The sequence below is a fragment of the Oncorhynchus kisutch genome, linkage group LG18 (assembly GCF_002021735.2).
Source record: "Oncorhynchus kisutch isolate 150728-3 linkage group LG18, Okis_V2, whole genome shotgun sequence".
NCBI lineage: Eukaryota > Metazoa > Chordata > Actinopteri > Salmoniformes > Salmonidae > Oncorhynchus > Oncorhynchus kisutch.
Window position 1 is genome coordinate 18,058,207 of NC_034191.2, and position 13,552 is coordinate 18,071,758.

The 13,552-nt window shown below is 43.2% G+C and overlaps 1 protein-coding gene across 1 annotated transcript in view; it reads right to left on the bottom strand.

Annotated features, from left to right (window-relative positions):
* Positions 1 to 13,552, bottom strand: part of LOC109909476 (phosphatidylinositol 4,5-bisphosphate 3-kinase catalytic subunit beta isoform) — an 89,859-nt gene that overhangs the window by 18,847 nt on the left and 57,460 nt on the right. Inside the window, exons 4-5 of the mRNA XM_031795478.1 lie at positions 9,641 to 9,869; positions 5,904 to 6,142 (exon numbers count right to left, since the gene is read on the bottom strand). Of these exons, the coding sequence (XP_031651338.1) occupies positions 5,904 to 6,142; positions 9,641 to 9,869 (468 nt within the window). The remainder of the gene's footprint in view (positions 1 to 5,903; positions 6,143 to 9,640; positions 9,870 to 13,552) is intronic.

The following is a 13,552-nucleotide window of genomic DNA, read 5'->3' on the forward strand; positions in this document are numbered from 1 at the left end:
CTGGTAAGATGAGACTAAAATGTAGCTTTTTGACCATCAAGGAAAACGCTATGTCTCGCACAACCAAACACCTCGCATCACCCAGAGAACACCACAGTGAAGCATGGGTGGCAGCATCATGCTGTTGGGATGTTTTTCATCAGGGGACTGGGAAACTGGTCAGAATTGAAGGAATGATGGATGGTGCTAAATCCAGGGAAATTCTTGAGGGAAACCTGTTTCAGCCTTCCAGAGATTTAATACTGGGACGGAGGTTCACCTTCCAGCAGGACAATGACCCTAAGCATACTGCTAAAGCAACACTTGAGTGGTTTAAGGGGAAAAATTTAAATGTCTTGGAATGTCCTAGTCAAAGCCTAGACCTCAATCCAATTGAGAATCTGTGGTATGACTAAAATATTGCAGTACACCAGCGGAACCCATCCGACTTGAAGGAGCTGGAGCAGTTTTGCCTTGAAGAACGGGCCAAAATCCCAGTGGCTAGATGTGCCAAGCTTATAGAGACATACCCCCAGAGACTTGCAGCTGTAATTGCATGCTCAAGTTCTGTTTTTATTTCACAATAAAAAATATTTTGCATTTTCAAAGTGGTAGGCATGTTGTGTAAATCAAATGATACAACCCCCAAATTCCAGGTTGTAAAGCAACAAAATTGGAAAAATGCCAAGGGGGTGAATACTTTTGCAAGCCACTGTAAGTAGTAACATTAACACTATGCCATCTAATTGCAGTCGCTGTACTCATAATATACAGGAGAACTATCACCTTATAAGCCATGTGGCAAGCACAGCTTCAGATGAAATCGTTAGGCAAATGCAATTTAAGTGTAGGAAAGTATGAAACAGCGTCTGTGCCACCAGTAAGTACAGATAGTAGTATAAATCCCCCCGCACAGTCCTCACAAGCCGGGCAATTTTCAACACTTCTGGAAAGAAATGCTGTCGGCATGCTCAACCGGTGTCACTCATTCAGCTGACAGAAACTTTAAACCGGTTCTGCACATTAAGCAATGAGTCGGAGGCCGAGCTTCCTCAGGTCTCTCCTCCACCCGTCGAGGGGTCTGAGCCGCCAAAGCCTCCCACCATTAACTCCCTTCAAATTGAAAACCCCAGTCATTGGCGACTCCATTACCCGCAGTATTAGACTTTAAAATAATCATACAGCGATCATACACTGTTTACCAGGGGGCAGGGCTACCGACGTTAAGGCTAATCTGAAGATGGTGCAGGCTAGGGCTAAAACGAGGGAAGAGAGTATAGGGATAGAGTTATCCACGCCGGCAACAATGATGTTCGGATGAAACAGTCAGAGGTCACCAAGTGCAACAAAGCCTCAGAGTGTAAATCAGCTAGAAAGATGTGTCGGCATCGAGTAATTGTCTCTGGGACTCACCCACAAACAGGACCAAGCTTGGCCTGCTGAGGAGTGATGCACTCCATCCTAGCTGGAGGGGTGCTCTCATCTTATCTATGAACATAGACGGGGCTCTAACGCCACAATGCCACCTCTAGCGCCACAATGAGATTGCCTGCTGCCTGGCCTGCACCCTGTTAGCCAGACTACCAGCTTAGTAGAGTCTGCCACCAGCACAGTCAGTGTAGTCAGCTCAGCTATCCCCATTGAGACCGTGTCTGTGCCTCGATCTAGGTTGAGCAAAACAAAACATGGCGGTGTTCGCCTTAGCAATCTTACTGGAATAAAGACCTCCATTCCTGTCATTATTGAAAGAGATTGTTATATCTCATATATCAAAATAGGGTAACTTAAATGTTAGATCCCTCACTTGACAGCAAATTTCAATTTAGCCCCCCCCAAAAATGCCTGCGTTGTCATCTTTTGAGCTTCTAGTCATGAAATCTATGCAGTCTACTTATCCCTTTTAAAGCTACTGTTAACAGGCCTCCTGGGCCATATACAGAGTTCCTCACCAAGTTCCCTGAATTCCTATCGGACCATGTAGTCATGGCAGATACTCACATTTATTCACATGGAAAAGTTAACAGACCCACTCCAAAAAGGCTTTCGGAGCCATCATCGATTCAGTGGGGTTTGACCAACATGTCTCTGGAAGTACGTATTGCCACAGTCATACCCTGGATCTAGTTTTGTCCCATGGAATAAATATTGTGGTGCTAAATGTTTTTCCTCATAATCCTGTACTATCGGACCACCATTTTATTAAGTTTGCAATCGCAACAAATAATCTGCTCAGAACCCAACCAAGGATCATCAAAAGTCGTGCTATAAATTCTAGGAAAACCCAAAGGCTCCTAGTTGCCCTTCCAGACTCCCTCCACCTACCCAAGGACCTCGGAGTACAAAAATCAGTTAACCACCTGATAATCTTAATTTAACCTTGTGTTATACCCTAGATGCAGTCGCACGCCTAAAAACCAAAAACATTTGTCACAACATATTTGCTCCCTGGTATACAGAAAATATCCAAGTCCTGAAGCAAGCTTCCAGAAAATTGGAACGGAAATGGCGCTACACCAAACTGGAAGTCCTCAGACTAGCTTTGGAAAGACAGTACCACGCAGCATCAAATTGCTGCTCGATCATCCTAATTGAGGAGAATAAGAACAATCCAACATTTATTTTTTCATACTGCTGCAAAGCTAACTAAAAAGCAGCATTCAACAAGAGGTTAGCTTTCACTTCAGCAGTGATAAATTCATGAACTTCTTCGATGAAAAGATCATGATCATTAGAAAGAAAATTAGACTACTTTAAACCTACGTATTTCTCCAAAGCTCAGATGTCCCGAGTTTACACAAAACTGCCAGGACCTAGGATCAATGGAGATGCTCAAGTAAAAAAAAAAACTCTCTTGACACATTCATGAAAATAGTCATGTCCTCTAAACCATCAAGCTGCATACTATTCCAACTAAATTACTGAAAGAGCTACTTCCAGTGCTTGGCCCTCCTATGCTGAACATAACTGCTTCCCTATCCACCGGATTTGTACCAAACTCACTAAAAGTGGTAGTAATAAAGCCTCATGAAAAAGCTAATCCTTCACCCGGAAAATGTAAAAGGTAAAATAAAATACATATATATATTATTTTTTAAATCGGTCTATATCAAATCTCCCATTCCTCGACAAATGTTTGGGGAAAAAGCTGTTGCGCAGCAACTCACTGCTTTCCTGAAGGCAAATAACATATACAAAATGCTTCAGTCTGGTTTTAGACCCCATCATAGCACTGAGACCGCACTTGTGAAGGTAGTAAATTACCTTTTAAATGGCATCGGTCTTCATGCTCCTAGACCTTCGTGCTGCTTTTGACACCATCGATCACCACATTGTTTTGGAGAGATTAGAAACCCTAATTGGTCTAAAGGGAGAAGTTCTTGCTTGTTTTAGATTTTATCTGTAGGAAAGATACTATCAGTTCGTCTCATGGATGGTTTGTCCTCTGACAAATCAACTGTAAATTTTGGGCGTTCCTCAAGGTTCCGTTTTAGGAATACAATTGTTTTCACTATATATTCTACCTCTTGGTGATGTCATTTGGATACACAATGTCAACTTTCACTGCTATGTGGACAACACCGCTGTACATTTCGATGAAACATGGTGAAGCCCCAAAATTGCCTACCTTCGAAGCTTGTGTTTCAGACATAAGGAAGTGGATGGCGGAAAATGTTTTACTTTTAAACTCGGACAAAACAGAGATGCTTGTTCTAGGTCCCAAGAAACAAAGATCTGTTGTTGGATCTGACAATTAATCTTGATGGTTGTACAGTCGTCTCAAATAAAACCGAAGGACCTCTGCCTTATTCTGGACCCTGATCTCTTTTGAAGAACATATCAAGAATATGTCAAGAACAGTTTTTTTCCCCATCTTCGTAACATTACAAAAATCTGTAACTTTTTGTCCAAAAATTATGCAGAAAAGCTAATCCATGCTTTTTTCATTTCTAGATTAGATGACCGAAATGCTCTACTCTCTGGCTCCCCGGATAAAGCACTAAATAAACTTCAGTTGGTGTTAAACACGGCTGCTAGAATCCTGACTAGAACCCAAAAATGTGATCATATTACTCCAGTGCTAGCCTCCCTACACTGGCTTCCTGTTAAGGCAAGGGCTGATTTCAAGGATTTACTGCTAACCTACAAAGCACTACATGGGCTTGTTCCTACCAATCTCTCCGATTTGGTCCTGCCATACATACCTACGTTACGGTCACAAGACCTGGCCTCCTTATTGTCCCTATAATTTCTAAGCAAACAGCTGGAAGCAGGGCTGTCTCCTATATAGCTACATTTTTATGGAATGATTTGCCTATCCATGTGAGAGACGCAGACTCGGTCTCATCCTTTAAGTCCTTACTGAAGACACATCTCTTCAGTAGATCCTATGATTGAGTGTAGTCTGGCCCAGGGGTGCGAAGGTGAAGGCAAGGCACTGGAGTGACGAACTGCTCGTGCTGTCTCTGCCTGGCCAGCTTCCCTCTCTCCACTGGGATTCTTTGCCTCTGACCCTAATACAGGGGCTGAGTCACTGGCTCACTAGTGCTCTTCCATGCCGTCCCTAGGAGGGGTGCGTCACTTGACAGGGTTGAGTCACAGGAGATATTCCTGTCCGGTTTTGCACCCCGTCGGGCTTGTGCAGCGGAGGAGATCTTTGTGGGCTATACTCAGCCTAGTATGTTTGTGGTCAAATCAAATCAAATTTATTTATATAGCCCTTCGTACATCAGCTGATATCTCAAAGTGCTGTACAGAAACCCAGCCTAAAACCCCAAACAGCAAGCAATGCAGGTGTAGAAGCACGGTGGCTAGGAAAAACTCCCTAGAAAGGCCAAAACCTTTGTGGTCTGTTGATATCCCTCTAGTGGTGTGTCCCCTAACCCACCCGTCTCAGTCTCCAGTATCTATGATGCAATAGTCTATGTGCCGGGGGACTAAGGTTAGTCTGTTATATCTGGTGTAATTTTCTTGTCTTATCTGGTGTCCAGAGTGAATTTAAGTGTGCTCCAATTCTCTCTCTCTCCCCCTCTCAGTGGACCGGAGCCCTAGGATCATGCCTCAGGACTACCTGGCCTGATGACTCCTGCTGTCCCTAGTCCACCTGGTCGTGCTGCTGCTCCAGTTTCAACTGTTCTGCCTACGGCTTGGGAACCCTGACCTGTTCACCGGAGATGCTACCTTGACCTGCTGTTTTCAACTCTCTCGCACCTGCTGTCTCGACCTCTGAATGCTCGGCTATGAGAAGCCAACTGACATTTACTCCTGAGGTACTGACCTGTTGCACCCTCTACAACCGCTGATTATTATTTGACTCTGCTAGTCACCTATGAATGTTTGTTCTTCAAGATGTTCAATCTGGCCTTAAATGGTCATGTACTCTTATAATCTCCACACGGCACAGCCAGACGAGGACTGGCCAACCCTCAGAGCCTGGTTCCTTTCTAGGTTTCTGCCTTTCTAGAGTTTTTCCTAGCCACTGTGCTTCTACATCTGCATTGCTTGCAGTTTGGGGTTTTGGGCTGTATAGCCTAAAACTGTATAGCACTTTGTGACATCTGTATAGCACTTTGTGACATCTGTATAGCACTTTGTGACATCTGTATAGCACTTTGTGACATCTGTATAGCACTTTGTGACATCTGTATAGCACTTTGTGACATCTGTATAGCACTTTGTGACATCTGTATAGCACTTTGTGACATCTGTATAGCACTTTGTGACATCTGCTGATGTAAAAAGGGATTTAAAAATACATTTGATTGATCGATTGATTACAGCTGAGGGTGTGTAGTATTGTAAATGTGACTACTCGAAGACAGCGACATTCACCCCATTGTTGGGCATATGTTGCTCTCTGAGTGTGTGTGTGTGTGTGTGTATTTCTGATGGGAAATATTGTGCTCCCAATGTGTACTGTTAGGTACCTGGGACTGGTCGAAGTGCATGGTGACTTTGAGGCTGGCCTCGGCCTGTTTGTCGTTGACACCGTCTGTGACGGGTGTGGCTCCTCCCCCAGGCTCCAGCTGCGGAGAGAAGCAGGCCTGCAGCCACTCGCTCCAGGTCATCAGCTGTACCCGCTGCATCTTCTCCTCGCTGATACGGAACATCTTACTGCGGAAGTCCTTCACCTCCTGGTCCTGCAGAGCGTCCAGCTCGTGGAGACCTGTGAATGGTTCATGAAGCTTGGTAAGAATTTCATGACAGCTTTATAAGCATTGCATAACGACTTTGCAGGTGATCGGGAGTGCATAACAAGGCCACAAGAGGTTTTACAGCATTTTATACCAAAGCATTTTATACCAAAGATGTATTTTATTGATCGTGTTCCGTTTGTGAACACCTATGAGCAGTCATTAAGCTATATAAGCACGGTGTAAGAGGTTCTAAGAGGCCACACACACACCATAATGACATGTAAAACCTCTATATGAGTGGGTCTAACAGCACTGCATTAAAAGGCATTACCATTCATGTTTAATGCACTCCCTCTGACTGACACATACCTGGCATGGTAACAAGTAGCAATGAATGTTTATGAGGGATTACAAATGACAATCCAATCTCAACAGTGTTGAACTCTAACCTACTGTTTTCATTGAAATACAACTGTCACTGGGTATAAAATCTAGATCCTAAATTCATAATATCTACTAGTTGAACAGAGCTCTGTATTTTGGGGCCGTCAAATGCTTTGAATGATAAAAACATGTTGACATTTAAAACAATTAAACATTCATATGACCCTCGGCTCTCAGAGGATGCCTCTGGTCTGCATTATTAGCTTGTGTGTGCCTGTGTGTGTGGCTGGCCAGAACTCCCTCAGTGTGTGTGGCTAGCCAGAGCTCCCTCAGTGTGTGTGGCTAGCCAGAGCTCCCTCAGTGTGTGTGGCTAGCCAGAACTCCCTCAGTGTGTGTGGCTAGCCAGAACTCCCTCAGTGTGTGTGGCTAGCCAGCGCCCCCTCAGTGTGTGTGGCTAGCCAGAACTCCCTCAGTGTGTGTGGCTAGCCAGAACTCCCTCAGTGTGTGTGGCTAGCCAGAACTCCCTCAGTGTGTGTGGCTAGCCAGAACTCCCTCAGTGTGTGTGGCTAGCCAGAACTCCCTCAGTGTGTGTGGCTAGCCAGAACTCCCTCAGTGTGTGTGGCTAGCCAGAACTCCCTCAGTGTGTGTGGCTAGCCAGCGCCCCCTCAGTGTGTGTGGCTAGCCAGCGCCTGAGGGCTGTTTTCAGTACCGCTCACTGACAAAAGCCTTTTACAGATCACATCTGACAAAAAAAAGCGGAGCCAAGAGGGAGAATATCAACATGGGATGAGTCTCCTTCAATTACTATCACTGATTCCCTCTCTGAACAGGCCTGGTTGGCCAGCAGCCTAGGGGACCTCCATAGACCCCTACCATCTATGTCCCCAAACACCCTCAGCCCAACACGACACCCGCAATTGCTAATAACCCATCCGCAACCACCCGACTATATGTGAACTAAATAAACCCCTATATGAAGACTAAATAAACCCTTGCTCAACAGAGTAATGTAATAGATATATAGCATGAATACTTCAATCTAGTTGACGTCGGTAAAGTTCTCTCTGTCATCATTGGCAGACCAAAGACATTTAGGGGCTGGGGAGAAAATACAATAACGCAGCAACAAAAAATATTTTCTGTGCAAAATATCCAAATAACATTAATTTGACTGGTTGTAAAGAAAAAGAAAGCTGTGAAAACAACCCAAAGTGTTTCTGATAAGATTTCAGTTCGGCTTGGATGCATATTTTATGTGGTTGAAATATCAGCTTTTATGATGAAGATACATATTATCTGTAGAGGTACTAACTGAGCATTGCATTCCCTCAAGATGCAGAAAGAAAATCACATTTCTCGACTCCGGTAAAAATGTTGCCTACATTTGGTGTATCATTTAACTGCAAGAAATGCTTAATCCTACAGTCAGTGTCTAGGTTCCAGTTTCCATTTAACCCATCTGAACAGTAGGCTACTGTGACGACCCTCCCACTCTGTCGTATTCTCTTTGTTGTTTCCTTATTAGGATGCAGGTGGGCGGAGTTGGGAGGGTCGTCAGCTACATGGGAAACACCTGGGCCCGGTGTCTCCCAGGATAAATATACCTCTTCCACATTCATGGAAGAGACTCTCTCCATGCAGACACCTTTGTAGATTGTGTTGTGGTTCTTGGTGGCCTTTTGTTTGTTTGTTTGCTTTGTCACCTTTCAACACCCTGCATTATCACATTCATGCATGCAAAACACTCACACTACTGATTACTGATTACACACACCATTGTATATTTTCCTTAGTTGCTTTAGTTAATAAATATATCTTTTGTTACGCCTTATCTCCACGTTGTCTCCCTTTTGTTAGGGGCTTTGAGCCGGTTCGTGACACTACTGTTCCCTTGACGTGCTATAGGCCTATTTGAATTCTCTGTCTAGTTACTGTCAAATTTGTATAGCGCCTCACAATCATCACACAGCCGCTATCATCCTCTTTTACCCCTTTACCAACTATTTCCTAAACTGTACTTTTCTGGCCTTCCCACCTCTTTATTTTCAACTCTCCTTTCGGCAGCTTTTGTCTTATTGAATTATACTTCGACAATTTGATTTTGAAAAATCAAACTTTGTCGAATACAACAAGTGTAGACTTTACTGTGAAATGCTTAATTACAAGCCCTAAACCAACAGTGCAGTTCAAGAAGAAACGATTTAGCTTCTGTATTGATGTTAACCATCTCTGTCTGTTCCTAAAGCATTATTTGGCGATTGGCTGTGTAGGCTCTTCGGTACATGTACAGTCCAGCCCTAAAGCTTAGGCTCATGACAGCCTAAAATATTGAAAATAAAATGTATATCCATCTGCTGTATTGACAATTGTTTTTACAGATTGAATTAAGAGAAACAACCTGTACGCCACCCAATATTTAATGACCTTTAATGACCCTAACCCCGTCCGCCCTGGATATAACCGCGGGGAGCGCGGGTAATGAGTAAACCCGCATCACCAGTGTGTAAGCGTGCATGCATATACGTGTGCAATAATATTAATTTTTATGTGTATCAACTCAATAGACTGACCGTTCCAACCAGGGGCTTTATCTTCCCTACCATTACCGTGGTGGTCTAGCTTGCCGCCTCCACTCAGCACAGTGCCTTAGCACCACAGATAATACTGAGTGACAGACTATGTAACAGACATCAGGAGCCTGTCTACTCTAACCGGATTGTTTTACATCCGACGAGCCTGACTTCAGCTGATATTGGGATGATGACATAAAACATCTGAAAAGACGACTCACATCTGACAGCCAAGACAAAGATATCAATATACTGGATACAGAGATTAACCGGTGGTGGTGTGTCTGCAGAGTGTGTGTGTGATCACTATCTAGGAGCATCACTACTCTGTTCAAACCCCAGTGTAGGGGTCTACTGTAGCTGTGTGTCAGAGTGTGTGTGTGATCACTATCTAGGAGCATCACTACTCTGTTCAAACCCCAGTGTAGGGGTCTACTGTAGCTGTGTGTCAGAGTGTGTGTGTGATCACTATCTAGGAGCATCACTACTCTGTTCAAACCACAGGTCAAACATCAGTGTGGGGGTCTACTGTAGCTGTGTGTCAGAGTGTGTGAGTGAGAGAGTAGGTGTCACCTTTTCCGATGAGCACGCCGATCTTTGAGTCGAGTAGGCGTTCGGCGCGGCCACAGTTACGTGTGACCAGTTTGAGCATGGGCCAGAAGGGCCTGACATCACAGAGGCGCCTGGTCTCATCCTCCAGCTCCTCGTGCACCGCTGCCTGGTTCACACACTCAAACATGTGGCCCTCCATCTCCCCCAGAGAAGGGAACAGGGGGTATGACTGGGCCTGCTTCCATAGGAGCTATGAGGAAGGAGGAGGAAGGGATAACAGAGTTATTACAGAAACTATGGCAAGACAAGTTGAGAATCTACCTGCCTGATCACAGGCGACAGAGACAGGCTCAGCCTCTACAATATAGGATCTACAGCAACAAGTGGAACCTCAATTATTAGCCAATAGCATCATGACTCACATCACAATAATACAGAGTCTAAAGCCAACAGTAGTTTTAAGAATCAGCATGACTGAAATGTTAACAACCAATGGATGAACAACAACCATATGATGATGACAGGGAAATATAAACATGACACAGGTCCTGAATAAACCAATCAGGACATGAATCATACTTCCACAAACCAATCAGGACATGAATCATGTCCCGTTGCGCAGTCACAGGGTGTGTTTGTGTTTGAGCCAAAAGGTCACCAAGAAGATAAACATGCGGACAGAGTAGAAGACAAGGAGTCATGTCACCTCGTTTCATACAAACAAGTTAAACCCCTTGCCACAACATTCTTCTGCCATAATCAACTTACTGATCATAACATCAGACCCCAAAGTATAGACCTATAGAGGCTAAAACAAAAATACTCCCGGTTTTCAACTTTTACCGCATTCTAGATTCAATTACTGTTTACTATTTGGCTGTCCTATGTTCACATGACAAATAATTGCTGTTACTTAACAAATGTGTTGTTATCATCCATTGTGTGACATCTAATTATCTGTCACATTTAACCACCATGCTATTTGTAACCAACCAGAGACCACATGACCACTACTGTTAACTAAAATGACACTCCCTCTTAGAAGTCAACACCTTGAAGCAACAGAATAACTTAAGACATTTTATTACAACTTCATTTCTTTCAACAGTATCTTTTGAATATTTTTGTCTTACATTCAGTTTATTTTTTATTTCATACACATTGGATGGGTATGCAAGGTAACAATGTATTTTTTCCCTAAAACGACACTTATTGGGTACAGGTCACAACGGTTCCTGTGCTGTTGGCTAGTCGAGGACGAATATCAGGCCACATATCCTTATATTAGAATAAAAGTGAAAGATGAGGTATTCTAATGGTGGCTGAGCGGATGTGTCATTGTGCCCCTGATAAATGTCATGCCCACGTCCTGTCTGAGCTCCACCCAGCTACTGTGTTGTCTAGAAAATAGTGTCTGGGTGGGGTTTAATGTTAGCTGGCTGGCAGGCCTTTTGTCTGGGGACGTCTCTATTCCTAAACATCTTTAGTTGGGGGAAATACATCTCCCCCAAATGGCTTTATTAGCATGGGAAACATATGTTAACATTGCCAAAGCAAGTGAAGTAGATAATATACAAAAATGAAATAAACAATCAAAATGAACAGTAAACATTACACATACAGAAGTTTCAAAATAATAAAGACATTACAAATGTTATATTAGCATATACAGTGCCTTGCGAAAGTATTCGCCCCCTTGAACTTTGTGACCTTTTGCCACATTTCAGGCTTCAAACATAAAGATATAAAACTGTATTTTTTGGTGGAGAATCAACAAGTGGGACACAATCATGAAGTGGAACGACATTTATTGGATATTTCAAACCTTTTTTTTTTTATCAAAAACTGAAAAATTGGGCGTGCAAAATTATTCAGCCCCTTTACTTTCAGTGAAGCAAACTCTCTCCAGAAGTTCAGTGAGGATCTCTGAATGATCCAATGTTGACCTAAATGACTAATGATGATAAATACAATCCACCTGTGTGTAATAAAGTCTCCGTGTAAATGCACCTGCACTGTGATAGTCTCAGAGGTCCGGTAAAAGCGCAGAGAGCATCATGAAGAACAAGGAACACACCAGGCAGGTCCGAGATACTGTTGTGAAGAAGTTTAAAGCCAGATACAAAAAGATTTCCCAAGCTTTAAACATCCAAAGGAGCACTGTGCAAGCGATAATATTGAAATGGAAGGAGTATCAGACCACTGCAAATCTACCAAGACCTGGCCGTCCCTCTAAACTTTCAGCTCATACAAGGAGAAAGACTGATCAGAGATGCAGCCAAGAGGCCCATGATCACTCTGGATGAATTGCAGAGATCTACAAGCTGAGGTGGGAGACTCTGTCCATAGGACAACAATCAGTCGTATATTGCACAAATTTGGCCTTTATGGAAGAGTGGCAAGAAGAAAGCCATTTCTTAAAGATATAAAAAGTGTTGTTTAAAGTTTGTGTTGTTTAAAGTTTGCCACAAGCCACCTGGGAGACACACCAAACATGTGGAAGAAGGTGCTCTGGTCAGATGAAACCAAAATTGAACTTTTTGGCGTAAAAGCAACACAGCTCATCACCCTGAACACACCATCCCCACTGTCAAACGTGGCGGTGGCAGCATCATGGTTTGGGCCTGCTTTTCTTCAGCAGGGACAGGGAAGATGGTTAAAATTGATGGGAAGATGGATGGAGCCAAATACAGGACCATTCTGGAAGAAAACCTGATGGAGTCTGCAAAAGACCTGAGACTGGGATGGAGATTTGTCTTCCAACAAGACAATGATCCAAAACAAAGCAAAATCTACAATGGAATGGTTCTAGAATAAACATATCCAGGTGTTAGAATGGCCAAGTCAAAGTCCAGACCTGAATCCAATCGAGAATCTGTGGAAAGAACTGAAAACTGCTGTTCACAAATGCTCTCCATCCAACCTCACTGAGCTCGAGCTGTTTTGCAAGGAGGAATGGGAAAAAATGTCAGTCTCTCGATGTGCAAAACTGATAGAGACATACCCCAAGCGACTTACAGCTGTAATCGCAGCAAAAGGTGGCGCTACAAAGTATTAACTTAAGGGGGCTGAATAATTTTGCACATCCAATTTTTCAGTTTTTGATTTGTTAAAAAGGTTTGAAATATCCAATAAATGTCGTTCCACTTCATGATTGTGTCCCACTTGTTGTTGATTCTTCACAAAAAAAATACATTTTTATATCTTTATGTTTAAAGCCTGAAATGTGGCAAAAGGTTGCAAAGTTCAAGGGGGCCGAATACTTTCGCAAGGCACTGTATATATACATACACACACTGTTGTAACGATGTACAAATGGTTAAAGTACAAAAAGGAAAATAAATAAACAAATATGGGTTCTATTTACAGTGGTGTTTGTTCTTCACTGGTTGCACTTTTCTTGTGGCAACAGGTCACACATCTTGCTGCTGTGATGGCACACTGTGGTATTTCACCTAGTAGATATGAGAGTTTATCAAAATTGAATTGGTTTTTTTTCTAATTCTTTGTGGGTCTGTGTAGTCTGAGGGAAATATGCGTCTCAAATATGGTCATAAATTTGGCAGGAGGTTAGGAAGTGCAGCTCAGTATCCACCTCATTTTGTGGGCAGTGTGCACATACTTCTCTTGAAAGCCATGTCTGCCTACAGCGGCCTTTCTCAATAGCAAGGCTATGCTCGCTGAGTCTGTACATAGTCAAAGATTTCCTTATTTTGGGTAGTCCCAATGGTCAGTTATTCTGCCACTGTGTACTCTGTTCAGGGCCAAATAGCATTCTAGTTTACTCTGTTTTTTTTGTTAATTACTTCACACATGGGAAATAATCATATTTTGGTTCTCTCGTGATTTGGTAGGGTTTAATTGTGTTGCTGTCCTGGGGCTCTGTTTGTGAACAGAGCCCCAGGACCAGCTTGCTTAGGGGACCCTTCTCCA